This window comes from Nyctibius grandis, chromosome 9, assembly GCF_013368605.1.
Source record: "Nyctibius grandis isolate bNycGra1 chromosome 9, bNycGra1.pri, whole genome shotgun sequence".
Lineage (NCBI taxonomy): Eukaryota > Metazoa > Chordata > Aves > Nyctibiiformes > Nyctibiidae > Nyctibius > Nyctibius grandis.
Genome location: NC_090666.1, coordinates 4,423,171 through 4,450,850, shown reverse-complemented (window position 1 = coordinate 4,450,850; position 27,680 = coordinate 4,423,171). Strand labels below are relative to the sequence as shown.

The following is a 27,680-nucleotide window of genomic DNA, read 5'->3' as shown; positions in this document are numbered from 1 at the left end:
TTTTTTTGGTTTGGTTTTGTTTTTTTTTTTTAAACACTTCCTAATTCAGGCAAGGCAATTGCCTAAACAGGGGCAACTGTGCTAACTGAAACACCAAGGGAGATGCTGGAACAAGTTAAGATTAAAAAAAAAAGTCAACAAGGATGAGTATCTCTTTCCATAATGCCTACTTGTAAAATTTGTGCAATATTTCCCTGAGCAAAGGAGATTACTAACAGCAATCACATAAGTAAAATCTACAGCCCGAGCTGTAGATTTCTCAGTAAGTGGGTAATTCCTTTTGTCTTTTAAAATGAACAAACAAGTTGTAAAGAAGAACAAGTTGTCAAATTATCGCTATCACTTTGGTAACTTAAAAAAGCTGTTGCTTTAGACAAGCATCATAGTTTTTTTTCATGTTGTTGTTGGAAAAGATGGTAAACCAGGGCCCTTTCTTAATCACTCATTATTTGGACTTTAAATACACCGTGCTGGTTAAAAATGGCTTTTCAAAAGCAGGCAGTACATACACTGTACTTCACCACCTGCACCACTGTTGTCTTCTAGTTAATCATTAAATCACTGAAAGGCTTAGGCAGATCAGGAAAGATCACCTAAAGCTAAAAAGCTAGGTACCTTTCACCAGGAAATCCCAGGTGAAACGTGAACTTTTCAGAGTTACAAATATTCTGGGAAAGATATTATAAGATCCCTACTTTTGAAAAGATCTACACAACTGCAAGTGTGAAGCATTTTGCACTGTACCATGCAAAACTATTTCAATCATAAAATCTAGTGTACGCAGAACCAGCCACAAAACTAGCGAACCAAGTGTACACACAAGCATCACCTGGAGTACAAAACAGAGGCAGCATCTGGGGACAGTCATATTTTAGAGCTGTACAAACTATTGCAATTAGCACCTATTACTTTGAAAACAAACATAGCTGTTTTTACATAAAATATATATTTTTCTGTAATTACAGAAGAACGGTAGTTTATTTTCTACCTTTCTCCTGCTCCTATCCCCACTATGCCATGGTAGTTATAATAAATGGAAAACAGAGTATTGATGGTTTCTGTAATTTATTTCCACAATATTACAGCCAGGTGAAAGCAAGTTAATTACCCAACACTCCAACTGCCTTTCCTCACAAGTCCTCTGGAAAAAAAACCTCTGAGCACGTAAGTGCTGACAAGAGTGTTCACTGCAGCAGCAGCAACTGTAAACACCCCACGGGAGGACAGAAAGAGCAGATACACCTTGGACTCAGTTCAGTGAGAGAAAATGTAAATGCAATTCACCCGTTTGTGACTGCATTTCAGAGCAGCAGCACACCTTTAAGCAGGGACTGGTGTTTGTTACAAGATGGCGATGGGATATCTACAGTCACAGGTGACCCATACAGCACGGGTTTAGTGTTCAGGAGAGCTCACAAGAGTCATTTGGGCTTCCCAAGCCCACGCGCATGGAACAGGTCAGCCCGTGAAGGCTGTGTGCCTCGCCTTACATGGATTCCAGCATTTCCCACCCGTCAGGAAAACGAGCTGGGACCTTCACAGAAAACTAACAAAAAGGAAGCATTCGAACGACTCAGGCCTACTACATACCTGAGCTTACTCAGCCCGTCTTTACCCTCCTGCTCACCTCCACGTCTCAGTTGCTGCCCATGTAGGGTCAAACAAGTACAACACATGCTACCTGGAATCATTTTTCTTTTGTAGTCTAAAGGGAAAAAATTCCTGACTGAAGTAATATACTTAAAGATTACATAAACCTCGTTCATCTCAAATTTTTCACTCTCAGTTTCTTTTTATGACTGTACATCATGATATGGCAATATGCCAAATGCCTCACAAATCAGCGCACTCAGAGGCTCTGAGCAGCCATGTAATGTACATGTAATGAGTCTGTACGTATTTTATGCTGTTCAAATATAAAATTATCTTACAGCTTGGGAACGTACCAGTTCTGACTCAATAGATGTTACAAACCCCTTCCATTACAATCCCTTCCATTCTATTATTCCCATTCTAATTTTACTCAAAAGATTTACCCTTCCATTTACGACACATTAAACATCCCAGCTCTATCAGCTCCTGCTAAAGCCAATGGGCACTTCCATTCACTGGGAACTGGACAGGACACACATGCAGTATGCATTGTCATGATAATCTTACTCTCTAGCTCCATCCCGTGAAAGGTTCACTTGTAGGTTAAACCTTGTCGTTAAGAAGTAAGAGCTCCTTGAAGGGCACCAGAATGGCCCAAGGGAAAGTCACAATAGCATCAGCTGCTACGTGAGGCGTCGGGGGCAGATTAAGTAGCCTTTCACAGAGCTTCACAGCATTTCAGAGTAGACAGACCAGACCATTTCAAACAAGACCTTTTAGCCTAATGGGTCTCTGCTTATCTTTACCCATGTGAGAAAATTAGTAGTTTATTTTCATTACCCTTCTTGCCATCAGAATAAACTAGATGTTCACCATGTCTGCTTCCAGCCACTCACAGTACGAAATACAGCTTGGCGACATGGGCTGTGATCCAAAGAGCCCACTAACTTCACTGGTGTTTGGAAATCAAGCTCACCAGACATAACTATTAAAGCTTAATCAAAATATTATGATATCATCTTCACATCATGTTAACACCAAACCAACAGATGGTCAGAAAGCAAAGAATATTTATGAACAAAATAACCATACTTTCCCTTTTAAGGATAGGAGACTTGAGCACTACTTGACTTCCTACTTGATGAATTAAGATGACAAACCGTAAATTTGACTAAAACCAGAGTAAATTATAAGTGGTGTAAAAGAATTTAAGCCCTTGATATCTCTAGAATGGAGATACCTCACAACAGAAACATTTCTCATCCAAATAAATGCTGTAGATATGTGGAAAAGTGTAAGGCAGGAACTGCACAGAATTCAAACCTGGTTTTTAAAGAGAGGTGGATGGACTATCAAATTTTGTGAGCATTAAATCAAAGATGAGATATAATAACATGCAGGTACAGGAACTCGGTATTTAACTGTGACATACCCTGTCAGTATGCGGTGTTTCATAGTTCAACAAGTAACATCTTTTCCACAACAGTGCTTACACATAAGGTCTTCATTTTTAAATTTATATTCATCATCTTGCTATTAGATATTTACTAAATGTGAGAAGACAGGGAGAATGCCTGATAGGAAGGAAGATCTAAAAATATGTCTGCCCTTGATTACACGTGTCATCACATCATTATAATTACATGTAATGCTGTAATTACAACATGCAAAGATTTATAAGGCAGATAAACTACAGAGTAACTATTTTCATCACCTTTTGATATGACACAATATTTTAATTAGAGGAGTCAGCACAGTACTTTCAAAGACAAATTGCTGAATGTCCACTTGGAAAAGAAGAGTTCATTTTTATGTACCTGTTTTGAATGCGAAATAAAAAGAAACAAACACCACAGCTAGCCTGCTAGAACCTTTTTGTCCACATTTAATTATTGATGAACACACTATGTTTGGCCTCTAATTTCTTTGACTGCCAAATGTCAAAGTTAAAAGATAGCCGTAAACACTTACACAGTGACTGCTTTGAGTTTCAAGACCTACTCTGTCACAAAAATCATGCTCTTTCAGGCACATGTCCAAAAGGTGACCTGGTCTAGAAAAAATGTTTGACCTGTGAAAAAAAAAAAAATCAATCCTCTATTTATGCATAAAAGCCTTCACAGTGTTTTAAAATGTTGATATTATATACGGAGAGTTCAGTTGAACGGTTCTCATTTCACAACCAGTAAAATGGCAGTGGAGTCAAAAGCCAGTCTTTACAAACCGCAATGAATTTGGCTGAGTGGGAAGAGAGGTTAAGGCTAGGTCAGTGACACCTAGTATAGTCACTCAGTGCCCTCCTCCATCCCTTTTTAAAAATAAGAAAACCAAACAAACATAGCTTTATATAGCACAGAAGAGCAATTTCTTTAAAAAGCTGCATTTCAGCTCTCGAAAGAAAAGCAAGTCAAAGCATCCTGGGCTGGCATTCAGTTCCCAGCCTCTTTCTTCCCAACAGACAGGTAGTTAAAATTCCTGAATTTTTATAGATTTCACAGCAGCATCCTCACATCAAGTAACAAAATCTGAGGCCACCTTTCCCTCCCTAAACTCAAGAGCTGTTCACCCTCCCTCATGATAAGCCTTCTCCTATACTGTGAGGTGTGTTAAAATCAGTACAGAATGCTTTGATTTCAAATAAGCACATCCACCTCATGGTCATGTCCAGCATACTTCGTGTCACTCTTATGAATTACAAACCAGCTCATCTCAGACGTCATCTATCATAAATACATGACCTACCAAATCAAGTAACACAACTGATCCCAGGGATTCAAGTATAAACAGAGTCTCATATACACTTTATCCACCTGCTACCAGCTTCAGAGACAATATATGGACCCATGCACCTTACTCATTACCTTTTAAAATAATACAATACATTCATTACTCACGCTTACTTCTTCAGGTCTGTTTTCCCTTACTCTAAGGTACTCTTTTCAGCACCAGAACAACAGCAAAATTAAAAAGCAGAATTTATCACACAGTGGAGATAGGTTTGATTAGAAAAACACAGCCGATCTTTTCAATAATTTAATCATCTTCCTTTTTGAACAAAACGTTTTAAGCTGTTAATATGCTGATACGAAGAGTAATACTCACAGTTGCTTATAACTCCTCCAAGTGGGTCACCCTTGAAATCAAACTCAATATCCATATATTTTCCCTGTGAAAGCAACATATTTTAAGACTGTAAGTTCTGTTTAAGAAAAACTGCTCAAGACATTTTTTAAGAAGCTAGTTGGTCATTTTTACAGGCTGAGAGAGCAATCTGGCAACCTCCTGTACACTCTGTCAAATTTTGAAAAACAGAAAATGATTCAAAGCTTCTAAGACAATTGCATTATCACAGCCAGAGATTTTCATGAGAACAGCTTTAATCAGGTCTGTAATGCAACCCAGTAATTTGCTCAGTTTCTAAGGTTATGTGAAGAAAAAGCACGTTACACAAACTCTCACCAGAATGCCAAGAACACCAAACAATACTTGTGGCCGTGTAGGTATTCCCATGCTTATCAGTGGAAAAATGCAGGAAGACATTATCTTCCACGGTAAAATCACCTCGGAGCGTGAATCAAGGCAGTTGAAGGATAGCCGCTCAGTTTGGCTCTAAGGACTGGCTGGCAAGGATTACTGTTAGCAATCATGGAGTGGCTGTCCCTAAGCGTGTGCCTGCCTTGTAAAAGTGATGGATTTTCCCCACTGAACTCTTGCCTTGTAACTCAGGAGACCAGAGGCAACAATTAACAGACTGTCACCACAAAAGCGATTTCATTTTTAGCTGTACTGGCGCAGCGTGTCTCCTTGACTTCTGTTTGACTTTTCCACATCGCAGAAGATCGGTCTGGTCTTTGCATCATTTAGATTTATCTGACAAGTGTTTAATGTAGTAACAACGACGTTTAACAGTGACAAAATGGACAGACCCATACTGTGTAGAAAAGGCAAAAGCAGCGTAACTCCCATTGGCAAGGAAGTTTAGAAAGATAAAAACTGCTGGTAGTAATTCAAACAAATTCGGCATACCACGCACAGAAATGATCTCACCACCCTCTGGTGCTTACTTAACAGAGGACAAAGCCAACCCAGTGAAAAGAGAAGCCTTATGTTTATACTTCCTTATTCACTGCATTTATGGAGTTTTCTTTTTTCTTTCTCTTTTGATTTTAATTACAGAATATAAAACCCAAGCACTTTACACTGGCTCTCTCAAAGATATTTTCTAATTTACTGGGAATTTTGTCAAGACTGGCTTGCCTCTATTTAAACTCTATTCTTCTCCTTGCTGGGAGCTGAGGCAGGCTAGACAGCACTTGTACTTTCTTGTTTGAAGTCATTTCTGAGTTGATTCAAATTTCTGAGATAAAGAATTAAACCAGATAATTAAATTTTAATTTCCCAAGGACTGGGCCAGCTGGACGTTTCCAAAAGTATTTTTAGCTTCGTGTTTATAAGGAAGGACTTGAAAGGCGAAATAGTAGTTGGTTGCACTTTGTCCTGGAAAGACTTTTGTTTGCAAACAGCACCTCTTCTCCTCTTCACTGTCTCCTCCTGCTTTCTGTAGTAGTCATCTCTGACAGTTGCAGTTTTTCTACCCTTTCTATAAAAAAAAAATTTCTACAGTGCCTCAAATTTTGGCCCTGACCTTGTGATGAGGACCCTTTGCTCTGTTCACAAGCAGGGGCAAAGACAGCACAGAAGGAGCATTCATAGCCACGCGAAACAGTATCATCAACCCTCGAGAATCAGAAGGAAGGGGAGAGAAGTCTCCCACGTGGAAAAAAAAGCTGCTCTCCAGTGTCACAATATCCCAGGCTTTTATCCATTTGCTTTTACCCGCAACACACCGTTTCCCCAGTGTATTAATGCGTCTTCTGTTGTCTACGCATCTCACGACATTACTTTTCTGCAAAGAAGTGAGCAAATTACAAAGTTGCATCCAGTCTTCTGATTTTAGAAGAAGAAACTATGATGAGTACTCACACTTCTGAATCTCCCAACTCTAGCTTCAACTTTTTTTTTTTTGGCCAATTGTCAATTCCTATAATTTCACATTCAGTTTCATGCTGAAAAAGCCTGAATTCAACCAGTTGATTATAAAGAATATAAGCAAAAAAGTAACATTACAAACGCTTATAGTAAAACTCAAGTTGTAAACACAGTTTGAAACATCACAGAAAGAAAATGAGAACCTGAAGTAGCAATTTTAACAAAAAAATGTATACATATGGATGGAAAATGAGATCACCCAGAAGGATCAACTTGCTAAGCAGACCAGTTGCTAGGCACATGTTTGCTGACATTAAAGTCACTAGTGCCAGAAAATTAAAGAATCCAGCTGCGCTGTAATTATGTTTTCATCCGGTCACAGACTGTCACATCCTAATTTTTTTTTTTTTTTTATTTTTTTTTTTTTTTTTTAAGCCTCTATTTTGATTCTCAATAGAACTCTATGCCCATATCAGAAACCAACAAGATTTCTGACACGGAGGTGAAATACCTGTTAAAACAAGGGGTGACCACTAATAACGCACTACTAACACACTGGGGAAGGAGACCATGCTCAAACATACAAAATGAAATACTGATCGCTGCTGAAGGTGTTTGCCTTCTCCAAACACCATAGTCCTCAGACAACTACAAGGAAGTTCTCTCTCCAAATTCTTCATTCCCTCCTTACAGATGCCTTGATGGCTGACACAAGGTAAAACAGAAATAGCCAACACTGTAACATGCTCCCCCAAAAGGAATTCAAATTGAGCCTTGAAGAAAATACTTACAAATCTAGAGGAGTTGTCATTCCTCACAGTTTTGGCATTTCCAAAAGCTGGAGAAACAGAAGAACAAATATGACAACCAAGTCTACCAGCAAAAACTATTTAAATGCTAAAATATCTATGACTGTTCATATATTTAAAGGAATCATAGACTTCTAAGAAACAATACCCTGTTCATTGTATGGGTATCAGTCACTGCGGATAGATAGAGTGTGACAGGGATGACCACAAAGGAGAAAACACCTATGGAAGTTCAAAGAAGTTTCGTCTCAATGTTTCCTTTGTTTAAAGAAGTGAAAGAAAAACATACAAGGGGAAATGGTTCCAAGACAAAACTGCACCTGGACTAAGCATATATCCCTGGGGTATGAATCATCAAATTTAAAATTTTACTACCCAAATGACTTTAAATATAGGAAATACTTCTTTCTCTTCAGCTCAGAGAAAGAAATTAATCTTAGTTCCCAGAACTGAAGATGGCAAAAGATGGAGGCCAGAACAGAGGAAATTACAGAATGACACTTAAAAATTGTTTGCACGGGACAGTTTAATCAATGCTTCAAAATTTATTTATTTCTGCTATTCCAACACATTCATCCCAGCTTAAGCTGAATATTAATCAGCTAAAATAAATCTGATTTACAACAGAAGTTTAACACACTCTCTTCAGCTTGATCTAAACTAGCTTTTTGACTAGTTTTGGTTTAATTTCTTCAGCTCAAGTTTTCTGACAATGAAAACTCTCTGAGAAAGGACTTCCCAGGGCTACAGGCAGATGGGCAGACATCAGCTGAGAACACAGGCACGATAAGGACTCAGACCAGAGGACAATTCAAGCTCTAAACATCACATATGTCAAAGCACAGAGAGTCAAACAGGAGTGTCCCCTACGTTATTAAGTATAGCACTCCCACTCCAACAGGAGACTTTATTTATCCCAGTATTTATTTATATAGCATATATATTTTCAAAGATAAGGTCAATGTTTTTTGGACAGAAATAAATACATGCTTTTAGGATTCAACAAACTTGCATGAGTAGACTTATTCTTGATCAAAGAACTGAAGCCAAAAGGAAAAGTTTGCTGCTCCCGAAGGCCAAGGATAAGTGAAAGAATTGTTTTTAAAATCTTTATGCCCTGCAATAAATCATCTTTTCAACAACCAAATCTCTGAGCTGTATTTTCTTAAACATAGTGCTGAACAGTAGCGTCATTTATAACTGCACAGAATCAAGCACAAGTGTTCCATTATAAAGCACGAGACACATTCCTCAGTTTTCATTTCACATTCCTTAAGTTCATTGTCTCTAAAAGTTAATTTACAGTAGCAACTGTAGTTAAAAAGAAAAGAATTCCCATAAGATAAATTATGCATATGTAACATTTATGTCATTTTCTTGTACTGCAGCTGAAACAGAACTACATAACCAAAGAAAACCAAATCTAACCACAAATGCTTAATTTCTGTCTAAAATGTATATAAGCAGCCAGGCTTGCTCAGCAGCCTCGTGGAATAATCCAGTGTCTTACCTTCCAAAAAAGCTAAACAGGCAGTTAGCACCACACCGAGCAGAACAAATAATACCCTAAAATGATAAGGCACTCTTCTGTAAGCTTACTCCATTCCTCTTGCATTAAAACAAAGATTCACAAACCAAAAAGAAATCCAATAAATCTGGCAGTCCCTGAGGAGAAACCTAGCTTTGGCAAGAAAAGCCTCCGTCCTTCCCATACTAGTTCTGTCTACATCTGAGATCTGCCTTCCAGGACAGTGATAAAAGCAACACAGCTCTTCATTGTGAATCCAAAACAATGGGAGACTGCAATCCCCCCATTCAGCTTTACGTGGAACGTATCTGATCATCAAAGGCTTATCCAGCATTTTTATTATTCTTAAATTTTAACATTTCATCCTTTCTTTACAAGTCTTTGCTTACAATATTTGGTTTGGGTACAGTCAATGACCACATTTTACCCATCCAGTTCACCACTCTTACATTCCCTTCCCTTTCTTCTATTTTTCTTCTCTGTTCTCACTTGTATAATACGTAGTCTCACTCCCTATAGACTCCAAATCCTCGCATATATATATAGAGATAGCTAGGCAATACATAAAAGGTTGACACTCAACAGTCTTACAAACACTGCATATCATCTAGCCATAATGCAAAATTATGGTACAGCAGTCATGAGAATTTGTCTCAGCACTACAACAGCTTAAGAGAACTGTGGGGAAGACCAAGCCGGGAACCAACACAATAAACCTAAATAAGTCAGTGCTAACCAAGGCACTTCTGAAGGCAATTATTAGACAATGGGATAAAACTGCAGGCTTTGAGGATCATATATCCTATCTCCAGGAAAAATGAAGATCCTGTTTCTGGCAGCCAACATCTTTAAATTAAAATGACTAATTAAAAAAATAAGAAGTCTTTCATGAGAGAGCAGGAAAGGCAGTTGTCAGGAAGACGGGCCAACAGAGTCACCAGACCCAGGGAACAATAAGTCTCAGGGAACAACATATGGATTGGCTTAGTTTTTTCTAAGATCCATTTCTTCACTTGTTTTTTTCCTAAAAGAAAAATAATGCTTTACAGAGCTTGTTTGTTTACTAGAGACTATAATAATGTAATTTGGAAGGAAATGAATCAGAGGGACTGAAGTTAAGTCTTTTGATACAGCCAAGCATCACCAAGGCAGGGTTAAGAAAGGGTACGTCCTCAGAGAGCAGCAGGAGGAGCCTGGGAAATATGACCTAACTTCCTAAACTCTCGCTTTGTGAAGGAAACAGTGTTGTTCTCATAGAATCATTTAGGTTGGAAAAGACCTTTAAGATCATCGAATCCAACCATAAACCTAACACTGCCAAGTCCACCACTAAACCACATCCCTAAGCACCACATCTACTTGTCTTTTAAATCCCTTCAGGGACGGTCACTCCACCACTTCCCTGGGCAGCCTGTTCCAGTGCTTGATAACCCTTTCGGTGAAGAAATTTTTCCTAATATCCAATCTAAACCTCCCCTGGGCAACTTGAGGCCATTTCCTCTCATCCTATCACTTGTTAGCTGGGAGAAGAGGCCGACACCCACCCCGCTACAGCCTCCTTTCAGGTAGCTGTAGAGAGCGATGAGGTCTGCACTCCGCCTCCTTTTCTCCAGACTAAACAACCCCAGTTCTCTCATCTGCTCCTCATAAGACCTGTGCTCTAGACCCTTCACCAGCTTCGTTGCCCTTCTTTGGAAGGGAAGTAGTGAGGGGCCCAAAACTGAACACAGTATTCGAGGTGCGGCCTCACCAGTGCCAAGTACAGGGGGACAATCACTTCCCCAGTCCTTCTTGCCACACTATTCCTGATACAAGCCAGGATGCCATTGGCCTTCTTGGCCACCTGAGCACACTGCTGGCTCACGTTCAGCCGGCCATTGACCAACACCCCCAGGTCCTTTTCCACCAGGCAGCTTTCCAGCCACTCTTCCCCAAGCCTGTAGCATTGCGTGGGGTTGTTGTGACCCAAGTGCAGGACCCGACACTTGGCCTTGTTGAACCTCATACAGTTGGCCTTGGCCAACCTGTCCAGATCCCTCTGCAGAGCCTTCCTACCCTCCAGCAGATCAACACTCCCACCCAACTTGGTGTCATCTGCGAACTTACTGAGGGTGCACTCGATCCCCTCGTCCAGATCACTGATAAAGATATTAAAGAGAACTGGCCCCAATACTGAGCCCTGGGAAACACAACTTGTGACCAGCCACCAACTGGATTTAACTCCCTTCACCACAACTCTTTGGGCTCGGCCATCCAGCCAGTTTTTTACCCAGTGAAGCGTATGCCCATCCAAGCCATGAGCAGTCAGTTTCTCCAGGAGATTGCTGTTGGAAATGGTGTCAAAGGCTTTACTGAAGTCCAGGTAAACAACATCCACAGCCTTTCCCTCATCCAGTAAGCGGGTCACCTCGTCACAAAAGGAGATCAGGTTAGTCAAGCAGGACCTGCCTTCCATAAACCCATGCTGACTGGGCCTGATCGCCTGGGAGTCCTGTACATGTCATGTGATGGCACTCAGGATGATCTGCTCCATAACCTTCCCCAGCACCAAGGTCAGGCCGACAGGCCTGTAGTTCCCTACATTCTCAAGAAAACCTCTCTGTAACTGAATAAAATGCTGTAGCTGTCTTCATAGAAAGCATCTCCTATGGTTTTGGACACCAAATAACAATGAAACAACCACTGATACAGTTCTCCAAACCAGCTCAGCAGGAAAGCTGATACACACAGAGGTAATACACTCATACATGCTCTATGAGATTCTTACCTTCAAGAACTGGATTTGACTGCAAAAGTTGTTCTTTTACTTGATTAACCTCTGCTCCTTTTCCACACACAGCAGCTACATATGACATGACAAGTTTGCTTGCCTCTGTGGGGGGAGAGCAAAATAAAACAGTGATAAGTATTGGCAAATAGGCCATAAAATTATTTGCAAGACTCGATCTCCATCACATTTTCACTATGCCAGACAGGAACTGTAAGCACATTTCATTTCAGTTTCCTTCTACATTGTTGTACCACCTAGAAATGAGGAAGGAGCATATCCTGCTGTGAGACCCATGTCATTGCATCAGCAGCCCTATCGACTTAAAATACCTAGAGCCCTCTCAAGCTAAAGAAGCCACCAGTGGATATGGCACATTACCCACTGCTTTTTCATTTAGCCTCAGTAAGAGGTATTCAGTAAGGAAAGAACATTATCCCTAGCTGACACGTTGGAAATGTTTTAATCTAGACTGAAAAAATAGGCCCAAGCAGTTTCAAGACGTAAAATACCATCAGATTATACCAGCAGATACACAATAACACGAGTGTAACCGTACAACACTATACACATGTAATAACAACTGTAAAATACACTACAAGTAAATGAGTGACTGCAACTCAACATCATATAACGTTATGCAGTCAGTTTCAAAGTACCACGAAGAGAGAAATCGAAGCATTCATTTAAACAATTTAAGTAATTTGAAGGTACAAACTTTTAACAAAGTCTGGAACAAGTTTTGGACTCTCAAAGTTGGGTTCATATGGGTGTCAATCATCCATACACAGACAGAAACAAATATTAAATAAGCCATGCACCCCTTATGTTTTTGATGGTCAGGACAAAGAGCAGCTGAAAGAGGATTCTGTTTATAAACAGAGTCTGTGATGTTTAGTGTGATGCAAGATAGTGAAATTTGAGGCAATATCAGCTGATATACAATGTAATTACTAACAGCTGTAATCCCTATCAACTCAACAGTGGTCATAAAAAACCCATTACTACTTCTTCAGAGATCTGTTACAAATTTAAGGGCTTCATTTCAGGGAAGAACTGACAAACAAGAAGGTATCCCTTGGATTTTGATTCTTTCCTATTTGATCAAATTTCTTTGCTAGTATTAAATTACTATCCCATATTGTAAAGAAAACTGAGCAAACCTGCAACACAGTACGCAGGCAAGGAGCAAGAACTGTAGGTGTGTCCATAAGGCCTCCCATCTCCTTTAATCGTGCCTTGAACCCAGCTCCCATTTTTTACAAACCCTTTCCATTCAGAGCTTGAAATTACCAAATTATTTGATTGGAAATATTTCCTAAAACAGTCAACATCTTTAAGCAGAGCTACTCAATCACTGAGAGAAGACAGCACTGAAGCAGCAAGTAAGGTATTATACAATAATATGCAAGTCAGTTATTGACTTGAATTTCAAATCCTATATTATTCTGTATGTATCCTTATAAAGGAGTAATTCATATTATGTCCCATATGGCCATGAAAGTTACAGAACAGTCAAAATCTCTATACAAATCTGAATCTACCAGAATCTTCTCTACAAATAGAGAAGTTCAGAAACTCAACCACTGCTACATCTTTCAACTGATTAAATAAATTAATAAAAGGTGTACCTCAGTTGTATGAGGTGCTTGATAATTCACAGTTCCTGAGAAAACCAAGACATAGAACGCCTTTCTAAAGGTTGAACTCCTAGACAGAATCCCTAACAATCATATTAATAAGAACTGGATTATTTTAATATACACTTTTACTGAACACACGTGTTTTCATGTTATTGAACTGAAAAAAAGGATTATATTACAAGATTTCAAGATCTCTCAAATTGGATGCCACTAATCAGACAAAGAAAAATGAAGGCTACACTTCATATTTTCATAAAAACCTGGAAAGCAACTTCTTGTTATCCATTTTAAGTCTTGCTCAGTATAAGCACACAAAGCTCCACATTTTCTAAAAGGAAAAATCTCTTAAATTACAGGGAAACAGATGTATGAGTTCCTACCCACTGTGTCTTTTGCAAGTCACCTAATTTTAAATTGTTATTTCAGAAAAATGGCTTCCTTCTTTTTTAAGGACTACCTAAAATGTTCTGCAGTTATACAACCCTCCCTTGATTTCTGCCATTCCAGTTTAGAAATTAGCAGTCATTTTCAAGGCAATTTCAGCTTTGCCTGAGAAACAGAGTGTTCTGGTACACAGGCCAATCTTAGAATTGCAGCTGAGCACAGCATGCAAAAGACTGATGAAATTTTGAAAGTAATCAGCTACTATTATTTATTTTCCTTGGATAAATGGCATAATCCAGTTTAAATGTATCTATTTATTAAAAGACATGCAAAAGTATCAAAGGATTTTCTTCCAGTCTAGAAGACCAAGTGCATTCAGTTTTCTCTGTCTTCATGTTTCCCACAGGGAGAGCCAAAAAGTTTTCTGGCCCTTGCAATACTCTATCACAAACCAGCATTACTTTAGTAGGACTTTGCGTACTGATGAGGATACTGTATTAACACACGATAGGACTGCAGCACGGTGACAGTGTGAAAAAACACCAGTTTATGTAAGTTCACACCTACAGCAACAAGCGTGACAGCATTCATTTTCTGCAATCACCACACAAAAACATACCAGTATGTCTCAACTCTTACAGACTCCAGAGTCACTTTGCAAGACTGAGTAGCTCCGAATGCTTGTTACCTGTTTTGCCAGCTCCACTCTCTCCTGTAATAAGGATGCACTGGTCTTTGTCCTGGTCCCTTAAGGATCTGTATGCTTCATCTGAGAGAGCAAAGCTGCAATGTAAGAAAGAGTCAATTGAAAATTAGATAAAACAAATACCAACACAATAACTACAATCTGTCCTTCACATCCAGGCAAAGAAAAAAAAATACAACAACAAAACCTAAAGGAAAAACCCCCAAGTGCTAATGTTCTGTAAGTGGTGAAGCATTCACTTCTCAGAATATAAAGACCCACAGAAGCAAAATGGCTACTTTTTCTCAGGGACTTAGACTTTCTCCAGGAACAAGCAAGAATAATCTCTAAGCTTTTCTAAAGATAGCAAGCTCAAAACAAATTCACAACATTTCAGGGAAATTTAGGTAGCGTTCTTCATTGAACAAAATGTCATATTCTTTGTTGAACAGAACGTCAATGCACCAACAGGCCGCATTCTGTCTGAAGACATTTAAGAAAAAGGAAACAGGAGCATCCTGAGCACTGACAATACCATAAGCTGCAATTTCTACTCCAAAAAGTATGAAGAAATCTCAGAACCCCATAAAATACTGAGCATTTCAAGCATTCGGGTATTGCTAGACTTTTGCACAAATATGCAGAAGTGTTTCCCACTAAGTGTGTTCTTAACTCAATAAGGGTGATGTCATGTAGTGAAATTAAATAATACAGTAAGAATCAACAGCTTTCCTGTACCAAAAATGCCTTTCCATGGAGCTCAGAATATCATGACCATGAAACTACTGGGCTGAAATTTGAGTCCTGATGTGCTTTGTTGCCATGCAGCAACATATATTTTGGAGAAATGCAGATGTGTTACTTATATTTAGTTTTCTTTAGTAGTAATTTTGAGACAGAGAAAGATTAATATTGATTTTGTTCCAACTGCATTTTTCAGTTCATGGAATAAAGGACTCTGGCAACTGAGCGTTAGAACCCCTTGGAAAAACTTAAGCAAGTAGTATCTGAAAAAGGGCATAAAAGCAAAATCCAAATAAAAAGGCACACTTGTCCTACCCAACTTAAAAAATCTGATAGCCAAACAGGGCATATTTTTATGTGAAATAAACAACCATTCAACAGGCCAAGAGCTTTGTTAGATTACTGCACCTAGTAAAATATTTAGTGTTTGTATGTACTCAACAGTGGCTATTGTTTACTATTTACAGTAAACAAACCATGTATGAAAAACAGAAAGTCTCAGGTCAACACAAAATGCATAATCCTTGCACCTTCAAGGCACCTTTTAGAAACTTGATTCTTTATTCTAACACGGTTCAGAAGCTTTGCATTCAGAACGACAAATGGATCAAGTATTTATTTTTAATAACTCAGCTTTCACAGGCAACCTTTATAGATAAGCAAGCTCTTGTCCAGGCCACCCCTAACTAGCTGCATAACAAACACAATGCAAGTAGTGAGCCACACAGAGCCTTTTCTAGAGGCTCCTACTGCTGGAGCTTGAAAGCTTCAAATATTAAACCTACATATACTCAAAATTAGTTCATACTCATTTCTTTCTTGCTACCACCGTCCTTTAACTCAGGCAGTTCTTCCTTCTGGCTTCTCTCGCCCAAAAAGTTTCTGGAGAGCACGTCATATTGTCCCCAGTTGAATCATCACAGGTGTGTGCAACACCATTTATACTTCCTTATCCCTCATCAGGATTAGACACATCTCATATTTGCTGATTTAGGTTTTGGCTTTGTTTGCTTGTTTGTTTTTACAGTTGCATCAGGTTATCAGCTCAGCCATCCCACAAGAGACCAGCATACCAAGTGAGTGGTATTCTGAAAAGGTTGGAAAACGGGTAAACGAAATACCTTATGGCTCCTTTACTGTTAAATAATCACACCTTCCCCTTCTTCCCTAGTTCCTGCTGATGATGCCCATGTCATTGACTCCCCTCTTTTTGTGTCCCTCCCGTCCTCTCCCGCAGCACATCTGCCTGTCTAGTTGCATGGCCAACCCAGGGCTCCGTCTCTCTCACTGTTTTTCTCACCAACTTCCATGTCTAAGGCACTACATTACAATTCTTCTCTCTGCACAGATGGTTGGGCCATCCGCTTAACAACCACGATCAAGGGTCACTAAGTCCTTTTGATACATACGCCATCGAACCCAAATTAAGACTGATCTCTCAAAACTTAATACCGCTATGGTGACTGAAGCGTTTGAACTCAGTAGTTCACCTGGAGGTGAAAATGTGTTTACGAGAAAGTAGCAGGCTGGAATAGTTTTAGCATTACAACAAAGTCAATTTGTGATGTGGCCAATATGCTGGAGCACTAGCAAAAAAAAAAATATTCTGCTGCTGCTGAGAGGCTATGACACAATTTCTGGCATCCACTTTACTGTCCGGAATCCAAACTACAGTAGCAATAACACTTTACCAGACTCTCTTACAGGACATATTTAGGAAATGAATAATATTTGTTGAACGCTACTGCAGATATACTTGTAAATTGAAGAGTACAATGGGCAACACTCAGAAAAGCTTATTCCAGCACACATCACATTCCTTTTTGCAAGGAAAAAAAAAGCAGTAGGATGAAGAGGGAAGAAATAAAACTACACTGAGCATTCACAGGCCATGTGAGAGAAGATTAATACTAATGCCGTGGTTTCCATGGGTTTGATTCAGGAAACTGGCTTTCAGCAGCAAGGTAAGGCTCTGAGATGCTTTTCAAACTTACAGACTGGATGGCTCATTCTGTGCCTGCTGTCCTTCAAACAATCTCAGCCATCAACTAGTATTTCACTGTTGAAACAACTTTCTTGGCAGTAGTTTCACGCCAGAAAATGAAGTCAGCATCAAGCACAGAGAAAGTATTCTCTCTGTTGATACACTAAGTTATCAGTTAATCAGCTTAGTAACCATTCATCTTTTCTAATACACTGAATTTTAGTTTCCCAACAGGCCCTGTCAAAATATATTTTACTGCTTGATGTATGTATTAACTGCCTGCACTGCATAGTTAAAAGCACCAAATCATGCTTTTTCTCCTCACTCAGCAGAGAAACTGAGAGTCTAATACTGCAACAAGACCTCTGAAGTTGAAGAGAATGGGATTTCATCCAGTTTTGGTTTTATCTAATCTAGTCAGAGATGCTTGGCATATATTGTCTTTTCCTCCAATCTTCTACACAATCCAGCAAAGCCTAGTACTCCACAAGCAGATAAATTATTATTGACTGCAGGCAAAAGAAAAAATAAGTTGACTCATCTGAAAAGAAGTTTTGCGTAATCACTTATCAAAAGTTACCTAGTAGAAGTATTTAAAATTTACCTCTGATGTTTCAACCACTGCTCCAACAATTCAATTGGAGGAGGCATAACCAAGAGTGTATTTAAATAACTAAGATTTCTTTGTCTTTCTGGCACTGCATAAACAGCATTAGACACATTTATGTCACAGCCTGAACAAAGATCTCTAGCTCAAAGAAAAAGATAGATCTATTCCTTTGTCACATTGGTTTTCATGGCACATCATTACACCTCTCAGTCCTTCCTATCTAGTATTGCCTTTTGTCTTTGCAATAAAAAACAAACTTTAAGTCTTTAGTTCAAACTGTATTTGTTCCAAAAATATAATTTCATGCTGCTCCCTATTTGTTACAAACATATAAAACAATTTCATTTAAGGTCATTTTAGTTTAACACTTTTTAATGATCCGTAGACCACAAAGAATCCTTCTATTCTTTTCCTTTTAGCAACATTAAGAAACATGGCTCTGTAAAGTCAACGCTTGCAACTATAGGTTCAAACCACATACCACTCTTTGAGCCACCTCACAATTACAGAGTCCAAGTAAAATTTTAGAATTTGTAGTTTAAAGAGCAGTTATAAACCATGTGTTTTGAATTATCTGGTGAGTGTGTCAGCAGTGTCACTTACCATACCTTATAATAAGTTCTCCTTTGATTTTTAGGTTTTCATGAAAGAAGACGGCATTTTCCTACCACAACACCCACAGAAAGATTTACTGGAGTTCTCTTTTAGCTGAGACTTAAGTATAGAAGCAATTTGACATCGAAACGCCACCCACACCTAGCTCAGTAAGAAGGCTCTGCTTTTTTATAGCACGGCTTTTTCAGCCACACAGCTCCAGATGGCCAGATCTGTCACAAAGTCCTAACCCAAAAATTCTAACAAAGGGAAACAGCAAATAGGCCTCCAAGGGCGATTTCCAAAGGGCCCCGGCAATTTTCAGCGCATAGCAGCATCTCTGTGCTCTAACAAAACACCGGGGTCAGGAAAAGACATGCGCAAGGTTCCCACCCACTCTCCCCCATAGGAGCATCAACTGCTACTGCTTTGCTTGAGTGCTCAAGATTGCACCCACAACTACACCCAGGGTAAAAAGCTTGCTGTTATTGTCACAAATTCAGCTCATGGGAGCAGCTCTTCTCTTCTGCCATCTTTTTCCTTTAAGCCAAAATCACAAGGATCACTATTTGCCAGCTATCAGTACTTATTTCCCCCTCTCCTTTCCTTTAGCATTCTCAATCAACAGTAACTAGTTAACACTATCTTAAACTCCCTCCGATTGCTTTTCTCATGCACTAATAAAGTCAATTCCCTTCATCCCATCTTCACTGGCTGTTAATTTGATTACTTTCAAAGGAAATAAAGAAAACCTCTCTTCTAGACCATGCCAATTCCTCGCGAAGCAGAGCTCTGGTACCACTTCACTTCTGCTCAACTGTGTCTAAACACACTGGGCAGGAGACTAGAAGTCAGTGCTTATCAAAGACTACATACCACGCTAGACTAAAAAGAACAGCAGTAAAACGTAAATTGTACATATATTTTTCATGTAAATTTTACATAAAATGTAATTTGTATTAATTCTTTCAAGTTTTTAAGAGCATCACAATTTCCTTCCTTTCTGAACGCATAGAAGTGTTCTGTAACTGGGTAACAGCAAACAAATGATTTCCTCCTCTCACAGAACACAGTGGGAAAACATCAGAATCACAGTTTGTTTGGGTATAAATATTCCTAATAACCTGAGCTAGGAACAGTGGAAGCACATTTTCTAAAGTGCTTTGAGATTTTACATTGTAAATCATCACTATTTGCTATATATGTTCCCCTCGTCCATTGAAGCTCAGTGGAAAAATCACCATTCAGGAAAATCAACGTAAGAGATTATTTATAGTATTAGCTCACAGCGCAGAATCATTTAATCTAATTGCCCTAAGGATAAAAAGTGTACTCCCATTTTCCATAATTACAAACTGTCTCATGTTCAGCACTTTGACACACTTGAAAAGAAAAGGTTGATTAGCCTGCCGTTGGAGTGAATAAAGCAACAGCTGAATTGATGGAGCAGCAGCTAGGATAGACCTTCACAGGCAAGCAGCTGCTCTGAAAAATGCCAATCAGAAAAAAAACAACACAAGTTTAAACACCAGGAAGAAGAGGTGTGCTGAGACAGATGGAAAGCCTTTTCTCCTATTCATATTCTCCAATGTTGTTTTCCTAGCTACACGGCTAATATACCCAGCAGAAGGGTACCTCCTGCGTGTGCTTCCCCACTTTGTCATTCTCGTTAGCAACTGTGACGTTATTAGACACAGAATAAAGCCCAAGGCTGTGTAAATCAGCCCATTTGATTTGTAAAAAGCCGCCGTATTTTATAGAAGGACACTGAGAGAGGGAAAGGGAGGAGGAAGAGGACAGACAAAGCCATTCTTGATTTTCACAAGTAAAGCACTTTAAAACACTGGCTAACATTAAGCCAGAGAGATTAATTTTCTGTTCCAGTAGACTGGGAATAAATATACCCTCCGATGCTCACATACACACTGCAGGTTTAGCAGAAGAGTTGATTCAGGCCAACATTCTGAGGTCTGGACAAAAAGAAGAAAACGTTCTTTCTGAAAATCTCGTCTTTTGTCAGGATGAAGTAGATTTCAGACATGTCCAATGGACTTCACCTCAAAAACCTCCCTACAGAGAGGTCCGGCCCATGCTTCTTCCCCAAATACCGTGCCTGCACAACCTCACAGCTCCCCACAGCCCAGTCTGTCCCCGATCCTCTTCCCTCTCGCAGGGTGGCATGCATTTCCCCTCTAAGCAAGTGGGAGGCTTTATCAGTTTTGATCACTACTTTTTTACCAACTGACAGTCCAAAAAAAGGTAATTTTTTGAAAACCAACAGCGGTTTCTCCCCAGGACTGTACACAAAAGCCAAAAACACAGCCTATGATTTTCTGCCTATTTCAACAACATCTAAGGCATCTCTTTAGAGCCGCACATTAGTATGATGGAAAACAAGAAATGCCTTTTACCAGGAGCCTATGACCCAGCTGTTGCATTATTTTCCTTCAACCAGTGGAAAACAGAATTTCTGAAGTTGAGGATGACCGTGCCGCTTTCTACTTCAGACTATAAAATAAATTCTCCCTCTAAATTTTAGCAAACACTATGAACCCCAGTAAGTGCGTCCATACCACATTCAACAGCTCAGTCCTGTAAGCTGGCAGTGAAATACACCCAGCAGACTGTGAGGAGAGTGACCTGGGCATGGGTCCAAGGCTGGGTCCTCCAAAGTAACGCAGTATGGTGGCAGAGCGGAGCAGTGGGCAGAGCTTTGGTGCTGCAGATAACCAAGCCAACAGGTCAGCCTCCTTTCCTGGTAACACACGTTAACCAAGGTGAGCCCACTGGGGCATACCAAACTGAACTAACGTGGCCAGTGCCAGCTGCACACACCATAAACACCTGCAGTTGCAGACAAATAACAGGTATAACTCGTGACTTGGTTTGCCTAAAGAAGCAAATTAAAATAGTGAACTCTCTTTTATTTGGAGCAGCTGAAGCAAATCTATACATAAACCAAGAAAGGGGGAAGTAAACACTTCCATGTCATGAGCTTTTCAGAAGAGCAGCTTGGCTTGGATTCCTCCTTGACTAGTCCCATTCCTTGACATGACATCAGCCAGCTGGGTGCCACGTAACCATCACCTCCTCACCCATACCAATACTCAGCCCGTGGGTCTAGCACGAATGGGTAACTCCCATTTCCAAGGCACAGCATGAACCAGAAGAGTCTGCAACCCAACCAGCCTCTCACCCCACATACCAGGCTGCATTACCCAAGGAGGCCAACCAGCCCCTACTCGATCCCACAGGAGGACACAGCTGGGCCTCTTACAGACCTACAGGAAATCAGTCTGCTGTAACGTGCACTGCAAGGATTGTAAGTTTCTTGGGGGAAAAGGCATTTCTGTTTACAAAAATAATAATTTAACTGGGTTCTGATATCCTTGAAAGGAAGTACAGGAAATGTTTTCTATTGTTTTATTAAAACCATATTTAATTAGAGGTAGTTTATTTCCTAAGATAAATCAGCACCTGCATGCTTGATTTAACAACTACCTAAAACAGCCAACCCTTTACACTCAGTGGTTTTACTGCTAAAGTATACGCTGAACCTCTTTGGTAGCCATATTTTGTGCCAGAAGCTCCATACTTCACCTTGAGCTGCCAGCCTGACTGCACCGAACAAGCCTGCGGCCACCTGCAGGGGACCAGTTTCATGGCACACCAGAAACAGCAGTGGCGAGTTTCACGCTCCTCCGTGGACCTTCTGAAGCTTTGCAGCCCCTGAGGTTGGGCGTGCGAAAATTAGGATTTATTCCATTAACAAACGCATTTCCCAGTTCAAATGGAGTAGCAAGGGGTCAGACAGCTGAATGGGACAGTGAGGAAAAAGAGGTGTAAACTGATTCTCCTTGCTTGGCTTCTGTCAGAGTTTAACTAGAGGACACAAATTTTTTTAAAATCCCAGTTTACTCTTTCATCTACATACAGCAGATCTGAATTGCACCTCTGAACCCTTGCATGTATTTGGAAATGAAGGGCTGGTGGGACAGGGAGGAAAAGGGGGAGCAAGGGAAAAGTCATTCCCTTTCTGTGCTGAAATATCCAGACTCTCAATATTTTACAGAAAAATGAATTAGTTTCTGTAACTAATACAGCATGTATTTGAAAATCAGGGAAGTTTACTGGTCAAACACACGTGTTCAGTTCATGTCAGCTTTGACCAAATTTTATGTAAAAGAAATCTTTTTCTGCAGAACAAGCCATGCTTTGAGTATGCTGCTGCCCAGTGTGAACAGTAAACTCCTCCAGTGAAACTGTAACTCAGCTTGACTTGGGTGGCTAAGTGTAATACACATTACATCAAAATAAAACACTGAGAAACAATTATTCCTCATTTTTAAAACACTGGTTGTGACCAAACACAGGTCCTTATAATTATCCATAGCTATTTCAGAAAAAAAACGGCCCAGAGTACAGGGCCAGTGAAATACTTAGGAGACAAGACTCTCTAATACTATTAGAGGAACAATGATCATTACAGCTTGGCTTTTCCTGTACAGATGGGAATATACTGTTAGTCACCTTTTTTCCTTTTCTTTTTAAATTTATTTTTAAAATAGGATGTATCTTTGGGCCTTATAGTTTGAGCTCGTCCAAATCAGCGGCAGAGCACAGATGCTCCATGTAAAAAATGCCAGCGACTTCTTGATCTCGCAAATGAAACCACGATAGGGCTGTACTGGTTGCAGGGTTTTCCTGAGGCAGAGGAGAGGGGAGTGCTGCTCTTATGATTTCACATGGAAAAATGCTTAGCAAACAGGCAGCGTTCCGTGTTGCTGCCTCAAAAAACATACTCCTGCTTAGCAAAAAAGAAAACCCTGATTTTATTTGCAGCCCTAAGAAGCATCACCCTGAAGTCAGAAGTAAGTAATTTCCTCCCGATGCTGTAAGGAAGAGATATTGCAAGCCAAGTTTTGGCTTCCACAATAAACGTGCATTGCTACCACATGCTCACACAGGGACTCCTCTCACTGAAAAGAATTTTACTGCAAAAGTAGCAATAGTGTCTTGGACAAGCTTGCTCTGCTCCGCTAACCAGAGAATGAAAAATAAACTTATTCCTTTATTCTAAAGTAACTAAATGTGTTCCAGCACTCAGAGGAGGATGAACAGTGAAGTAAGGTGCCCAGCTTCACACTCTCACTTCATAGAAAGGGACGTGCTTTCAAAGGTCTCACCTCACAGGACAAGAGCATACTGTAGCACAACTCAACTCCAATATGCTGCGCACACCTAAGAAATGGAGCGTCTCACGTAAAAAGATGCATCTTGGAGTGACTTCATAGCTCTGCCTGGTGAGACGGGCAAAGAAACGTCAGCCGTGCGTCAGCGCAACAGACTGCACTGGAAGGCAACGCAATTTGCCCTCAGAAAAAATGTCAAGCACTGCACCAAATTCATGTTACGGTATTGGAGAAATCACAACAGTGACAAAACCGCAACTAAAGTAACTCAGTTATCCGGAAAGCATCCGATGGGCAAGTCAACATTATGTAATTACATAGGTATGTTGCTACCTTACTTGGAGGAGTTACTGAATTTTTTAATTTTGCTTGTAACTCTTAAGTACTCTTAACAAAGCAAGTAGTTTGTTAGGAAGTTAAGCAGCCTTTACACAACTTACTTTTTGCCTCCCAGCTCTCTTTTCCAAATAAAGTCCCACTCATGAATCCCTGGACAAAGTAGGCACTAAAGCTTATCTGAGCTTCTGAGAGCTTGTTAGCTCAGGTACAACATCAAGCTAACGAGTCTATTGCGTCTATAAAATGGCATTTGCTCAAATTTGTGCGTGGGATTTGTGGATACGTATCCAAAATTTTCTTTCCATGACTAGTCAAAGCAAAAAGTGAAAAGTCTCCTTCAGATTGCTCAAACACCAGGCTTCAGTCCAGCCCACAGGGACTATTTCCAGGGACAACGTATTTCAACAACTACGTCCTTGGTTGGTCTGCCGATGCTCAAGGAGGATGTCAACTGCACACATCTTTTTTTGTCCTGTGGATACATCCTCTCTAAGAATCATCTTGGAGCAATTATGACCAGTTGCAGTTTGAACTCCAAAAGGTTTAGCAACTAAAACTCACTTCTGTAGTATATAAAAGCAAACTGTGTATACAAGAAAAATGCAGATTTGAACTAATTTACTGAAATGACCACAATTAAACTCTCTTTGTAGTTCAGACTTTTGTTTGTAAACCCCAGTCCCAGCTCTCTTATCTATTCAAAACATAAGTAGAAGATTATTCAGTGTGCTAGACAGTAAATATTAGGACTGTGTATTTCCTGATTCATAACATGAAAAAGTTTATCTTTAATAACCCAAACTACATTAACCATAATGTACCCAGAGTTGAAGAACTCGGAGCCTTTTGCATGAAGTTGCCAATAAAAAGAGATGGAATGGAAAACGTTCTGCCCCTAAAGGTGGTATAAGAGCTGGAATTTTACTGAAGTTTCTTTAAGGCTTTAAGCATAGCCTTGTTTACGCTGTATCTAAAATCATGACAAAGGCTCCTAGCAGAGCAGATGGGCATTTCCTGGTGTGTGCTAAATTGCTGAAAAAAAGAAAAAAAAAAGACAACCATTAAACACAATGAGACACTTCCAATGAAAGGACGACAGCTGTTCTCAATTGCAATTTGAAATCCCAGATCTTAAGAGAGTACCATGCTGCCAATTCAGGAAAGGCATAATGAAAATTCTGGTCGACGTACACAGAATGCAGAAAACGGGATTTCTCTCACTTCTGACACGGCCTCTACCTGCCCTCACTTTTCAGCCTGCATTTAAGAAGTGAAACATAGCAGTGTCTCCTTTTAAGTACTTCTCATACTTTCCAGTGTGCAAAAAGTCCCAAAATTCTAGTGAAAGAAAAAATGAAGCTAACAGATCCTTTTTTTTAAAAAAAAATCAAGTTATATTTAAAGCAGCATGAAGTATTCAAAAATGCTTTTATTTCCATGTCCCACCATAACATCAGTTAATTTTCTAATCGGAAGAATTTCATTTTAAGCAGCACAAAAAAGGCTTGTCTTCGTTCTAGCCTAGACGTACAAATGAAGAGCTGGAAGGAGAACTATTTGAAATGTTGAGAAGAGACAGAGAGCAGTTATGTACTGACAAATTTCAAGAACTGCATTACAAAACTGAAAAATTACTGCAGGTCCTTTCCTTTAGTTAATTAAGTGCCCACTTCATTCACAAAATTCAGTCATACTGAATGGATTCCCAAGCCTTTTGTGTGAATTGGAGGGATTCTACTTTATGTGACAATGTGAATTTATTAAAAAAAAAATCTCAGCATTTTATGTCCTAAAAATATCAATGGCATAATACGAATGCTAGCCAGAAGGTTCCAGTTCCAGGAAAATGAGAGAAATGGGATCTGGCAAAAAAGCTACCATTAGTTTAGACTACTGGAGCATTAACACACATCTCCAACTATCTAACATATATTACGGTGGGTTTTTTTGCTTTTTTTTAAAATTATCTTTGCTCTAACAATCTAGCCAAACCCCAAACTTTTTTATGCTTACAAATAAACACAGACTATAACAAATACACTCACATGCAAAAAAAAAAAGAAAGAGAGATCGTCACAGATAAATGAAAACATTTGACTTTCGATCCCGGGCATGACTGAAGTCAAACGTGAAAGTATGCTGTGTACAGAGGTACGAGTAAATATTTGAAAACAGTTCTGAAAACAAAATTATTTTGTTGAGGCTCTAAGCCAGCAGTTAATTCATGAAGGATGCCCCGAGATTATTTTTTTTCGTAACCCATGACAACAACTGCAGAAGCATCTGGAACAGATCTCAGAGTTAAGTGTTTCCCTTACAAACTCACTGTGTTTTAAAGGTACCTAATTCTTGCATTTTTTGCAAGCTGCTTCAAGAAGTCCCCTGGCCACGTGAGTGTTGGCTAGAACCACACACGGCTGGCCAAATGAGAAACTGATGGATGAGCAGGCTCTGCCGGAGGCTGGTGGTCCTGCCCAGAGAGCGGGGCCTCTGGCAGAGGGACTCCAGGAGCTGTGACTGACAGTACTGCCAACTGGTACGGCTGTGGAGACCAAAACCGTCTGTGAGCCAGCGGGTCTGGTGCTTTTGAATAATTTTGTCACGGCACTATATGCTGCTCTAGCTTCTGAGAGACAGAGAGATGCTGGAGGGTGAGACCAGAGGCAGAGTCCTGTCTGCTTCCTGGGGTATTTTGGGAGACAGTTTTGTCTTGATGCTTATTACATCCGTGGTAGCCTATATATACTCCTTCCTAGCCCAGGAAGTGTTTAAATGCCACAACAGCGCAAAAACCCACCTGGACTCCAGACCGCCTGATGCCTGGGTGAGCCCATGTGCGGGCAGCTCTGGCAGCTCCACCCCACCTGCACCACGGCCCTGCGACTACACGCAGCGTCGTACATCTTCATGTTGGAAATCCCGTGTCCTGGACACTTACACAAGAATGACAGCTCCAGTGCCATACACAAAGAACTTAAAGGACCTTTTCATTTCTTGATTTAGGCAGTGCTACTTAGAGGACCAACAGAAAGGCTCATTCCAGTGAACTTTGGAATCCAGCCTAAATGTCACTTCAGACCATTTCAAAAATTAAAATAAAGCACAACGCTCATCTACACACTGCTTTTCCAGGCTGTTTATACTTCTTGGGTGTTGGATGCATTTTTTGAGCCTCCTTATAACCATATGTCTTGCTATAAATCACTCCTGTATTATTATGCATTATTACAAAATTTCAGGCACTCTAATAGCGCCGGCAAACAAGCAACCACTGTTCTTGTCAATAAGACTACGTTCACCTCTGAAGCACTGGGGTGAGATGGCTGCATTATGTGCTATCCAAACCAACTGAAATAGCCCTGCTCAAATTTCAGGAAAAAGCTCTATTTATTGTTGCGTGCAAGAGAAACCTTGCTTTATACCCTACGCCTTCAAGTTCACAAATCCCTTCCAAAACACTCTTCAGAGAACCAGACGGTCGTTTCAATACGGCCACATCACAGCTGCCTTCCTCAAAACTCTCTTTTCTCAGAAGGACTTCTGAGATCTCCTACCAAGTGTAAAATTTAGGGAACTGTGCATCCCATGGGTGGTCTGCCAGCAGCCTGCAATAGAAGAGGCTCTTCTCAGTCCTTCTGACTCTTGAAGCAAGTGCGATGCTCCATCTCCTTTTCATCTATACTCTTGAGGGATTTGCATTCATGGATACACCATATCCAGCACTGCCTCACTACAGAGGTCAAGAGAGTAATAAGCCTGACCTCTTCCAAAATAAGACTTCAATATTCTCTGTAGGGGTTTCCCCCCCTCCCTTCTTCT

At 40.0% G+C, this 27,680-nt stretch overlaps 1 protein-coding gene across 2 annotated transcripts in view; it reads right to left on the bottom strand.

Annotated features, from left to right (window-relative positions):
* Positions 1-27,680, bottom strand: part of MYO1B (myosin IB) — a 114,196-nt gene that overhangs the window by 50,535 nt on the left and 35,981 nt on the right. For both annotated transcript variants that reach the window (XM_068407191.1, XM_068407192.1), the window contains exons 4-7: positions 14,402-14,496; positions 11,687-11,791; positions 7,374-7,420; positions 4,696-4,759 (exon numbers count right to left, since the gene is read on the bottom strand). In XM_068407191.1, the coding sequence (XP_068263292.1) occupies positions 4,696-4,759; positions 7,374-7,420; positions 11,687-11,791; positions 14,402-14,496 (311 nt within the window). The remainder of the gene's footprint in view (positions 1-4,695; positions 4,760-7,373; positions 7,421-11,686; positions 11,792-14,401; positions 14,497-27,680) is intronic.